Source organism: Nanorana parkeri, unplaced genomic scaffold (genome assembly GCF_000935625.1).
Source record: "Nanorana parkeri isolate BGI_ZX_2015 unplaced genomic scaffold, ASM93562v1 scaffold290, whole genome shotgun sequence".
NCBI lineage: Eukaryota > Metazoa > Chordata > Amphibia > Anura > Dicroglossidae > Nanorana > Nanorana parkeri.
In genome coordinates this window covers 359,551-362,703 of record NW_017306558.1, presented here as the reverse complement: position 1 = coordinate 362,703, position 3,153 = coordinate 359,551, and the positions used below count along the sequence as shown (strand labels likewise).

At 37.8% G+C, this 3,153-nt stretch overlaps 1 protein-coding gene across 1 annotated transcript in view; it reads right to left on the bottom strand.

Annotated features, from left to right (window-relative positions):
• Positions 1-988: 988 nt before the first annotated feature.
• Positions 989-3,153, bottom strand: part of MNS1 (meiosis specific nuclear structural 1) — a 25,202-nt gene continuing 23,037 nt past the window's right edge. The window contains exons 9-10 of the mRNA XM_018557567.1: positions 2,819-2,944; positions 989-1,121 (exon numbers count right to left, since the gene is read on the bottom strand). Coding sequence (XP_018413069.1) covers positions 1,017-1,121; positions 2,819-2,944 — 231 coding nt within the window. The 3' untranslated portion in view covers positions 989-1,016. The remainder of the gene's footprint in view (positions 1,122-2,818; positions 2,945-3,153) is intronic.

The following is a 3,153-nucleotide window of genomic DNA, read 5'->3' as shown; positions in this document are numbered from 1 at the left end:
TATCCTGGAAGTCCTCTTTCCTCTAGATATACCCCCATCTGGAGGAAGCTGGTGACAATGAGATCACAAGTTTGAGCCGCCTGACAACGACCAAAGTCTCAGTTTCTCCATTATATGCACTTCAGTATTGATTACTGTATTTTGTAACCTATATATGGTCAAAATTCAATAAAAACTTTGAAACAAAAGAAACATGAGAATGCCTAAACATTTCTAATTGCAACAATTTTCGGTGTTAAGTGGTGCATTATCTGAGAGAAATGCAGTGTCAATATTTTTGGCCATGACTGTGCATGTGGATATACCTATCTATATATAGATATATCTATATATAAATAATATATCAATCCATAGATCTATATATATATCTATATATATATCTATAGATATATATATAGATATATATAAATATAACACACACACACACACCTTTATTTGTTAGTGGTGTGCTTAGTCATTTTTATTAAGTATTGTGGCTTAGATGAAGACACTGCTGTTCAGTATAAGAACCTGCCATGCTTGGTGTACATTGAGTTGTTTACACTCTGAAGGTGTGCCAACCTGTTCTTTGTTATTTAACTGAACTGACCTTCCCAGGATAGTCCAGTTGGCAATAACAAATGTTACAGAAGGTGACCTACTCACCCCTTTATCCAAAATAATAATAGATTTCTATAGCTTCTATTTTAATCTTGAATACGCTTCTGGTTTCTTTTGCCAAGATGTATTTAAAATGTCAATATCATGTAGGTTGGCGGGGGGGTTAGGATGGATCATCACATTATAGGATTCTTGCATGCAAACAAATGTATAAAAAGGTAGTTATAAACTTTACAAAGTCTAAACAAAGACATATTAAACATTTTATTGTACATCACATCTGGAAAAAAGATACAGCTAATGGTGTGCACACAGTATGTTTATACAAGAACTATACATACATAAATTATTTCAAATTCAACATGGTTAATAAAACAATAGACCGCCATCTGGTGGCAGAAAAGTGACAAACTATATCAATCCCAACCATCCTCTGAAAACATGTCTGTTCTTCTGGTCTGAAAAGTCTTGCGAAACTCTTCATCAAACATATTGAGATCTTCTTCACCTTTAAATATTCCCTGAAATTTTCAAGACAAAAAGTTATCAAATGTGTTGCACCTAGCCACTAAATTCAGGGTATTCCTGTAGAGCAAACTAGAAAAAACACCCACACTAACAAAAGAGATTACAGGGTGTTAAAACTGAGGAATGGCGATAGTAGACCATAAGATGTATTATAAATGAACTCCAAAATATTGCAAACTTGGGTAAGGAATCACATTAGGACCTATACTGTAATACAGGCATTCTGAGCTTCTTCTATTCATTGTGATCTTGGCCCTCATTGGTTTACTATGTAACAGTCGACTGGCAGCTTGAACTCCACACAGTATATATTTTGGGGCCTTTCTATAGCATACGAGTTCTGAGGAAGCTCCCCAGAAACGCGTCAGCTAGTTGGTCTTCTCTGGGACCCGCTCTGTATTCTAATCGCTCACTCTGCTATACCTCTATGCAAGTAGCTTTTTATTACTTTTCCCTAGGGTTGCACAGATACCAAGTACAGTACTCGGTACAAGTACGAGTACATGTACCGATACTTTTGAGCTCCAAGACTAGACTAGAGATTAATTCAAAAGTTAGGAGGCCGCTGTCATTTTTAAAAGGAGCACACGGAGCTCCTGGGATTTGTACATCGCGTATTTAATGTATGATTTTGTTTTTATAAAGATAAAGAAAGGGATGCACGGATACCAGTTTTGCGAGTACGAGTAATGGTACTTGCCGAGTACTTACAAGTACGAGTACTGATACAATTTTGTTTATTGTCGTCATGTGACAGTTTTTCTAAAACAATACAGACTAATGATTTCAGGACAGTGGTGGAGTGCCAGAGCCAGATCCCAGTTGCAACCGCTGCAACTCTGGTAGTTCTCATGAAAATGCCAAGTATCGGCACTGGTACTCGAAAAGTATCTGTGCATCCCTACTTTTCTATACTCCGTCCAATAAAACGTTAATACACTAGGAGAAGGCGCTGCTTGTTTCATTTTGTTTTACATTTTAGTTTTGTTCTGAGCATGATGTGCATTTTCAGTGGATGGGACACCAACGATTGTAATTACTGTACTTCGGGCCCAATTTCCTCGATCGGTCAGGCTGGAAAAATTGATGGATTAGTGGCGTTTTCACATGAAATAAAAAACTCTGTTCTGTCGATCGATGAAATTCGGTGAGTCAGTATTGCTAAGGAAGGATTATGGAAATGGACATTGGTCTGTGCATGATGGGGTATTTGAGCTAGAATTGTATGAGGGTTCTTGGCAGCAACGGAAATTTCTGATTGAAAATCTATAGGTGTATGGCCAGCTAAAGACACTTCTTGTATCACAGCAGGACAATGTGTACTTCTGTAGTAACTCTGCTTTCGTTTTAACAGAGTAGAACTCTTCAGTTTACGGTTCCTCTGTATGTGATGAGAAGTGTGAGGAGAAATATTTGTCTATGGTAGCAAGTGGCAAACATCCATGTCACTATATACAGTATGTGAAGCATGTAGGCTATAGGTGTACAAGCCGAGGGTTCAAACTTCAGTTGTGCTTCTACAATGAATTTTGGGAAACCCCCAAAATAGTGATAACACTATACCGATAAAACAACTTTTTGGCTACCAGAAAAAAGTGGTAATTCATTAATGGGAGACACACAAAATAGTATGCCGATACTTGTGATTAGAACATGAAAGATCTTGATCACCACTGGCACAGACACTTACTTTTGGAAGGTAGCCCAGTAACTGGGTGGCATGTTGCTTGAGAAGTTTCTGTCTCTCCTCCTCAATGATAGCACGGCGAAATGCTTCTCCTTTCTCTTCCTCCTGTCTTTCCAGGAGCTCACGTTCCTGCATACAATTTATTATTAGTATATACTGAATGGTTCTCAAATACTTATATTGGGTAAATTACAACAAGATTTGATACGATTTTTAAGCAGACCAATACAGCATGAGATGAATAGATTTAATTGTGAATAAATCTGAAATATCACACTGCGTTTGATTAATCCACCCCCCCCCCCCCCTTTTTTATGGGGTTAGGGGGGCACCCCGTC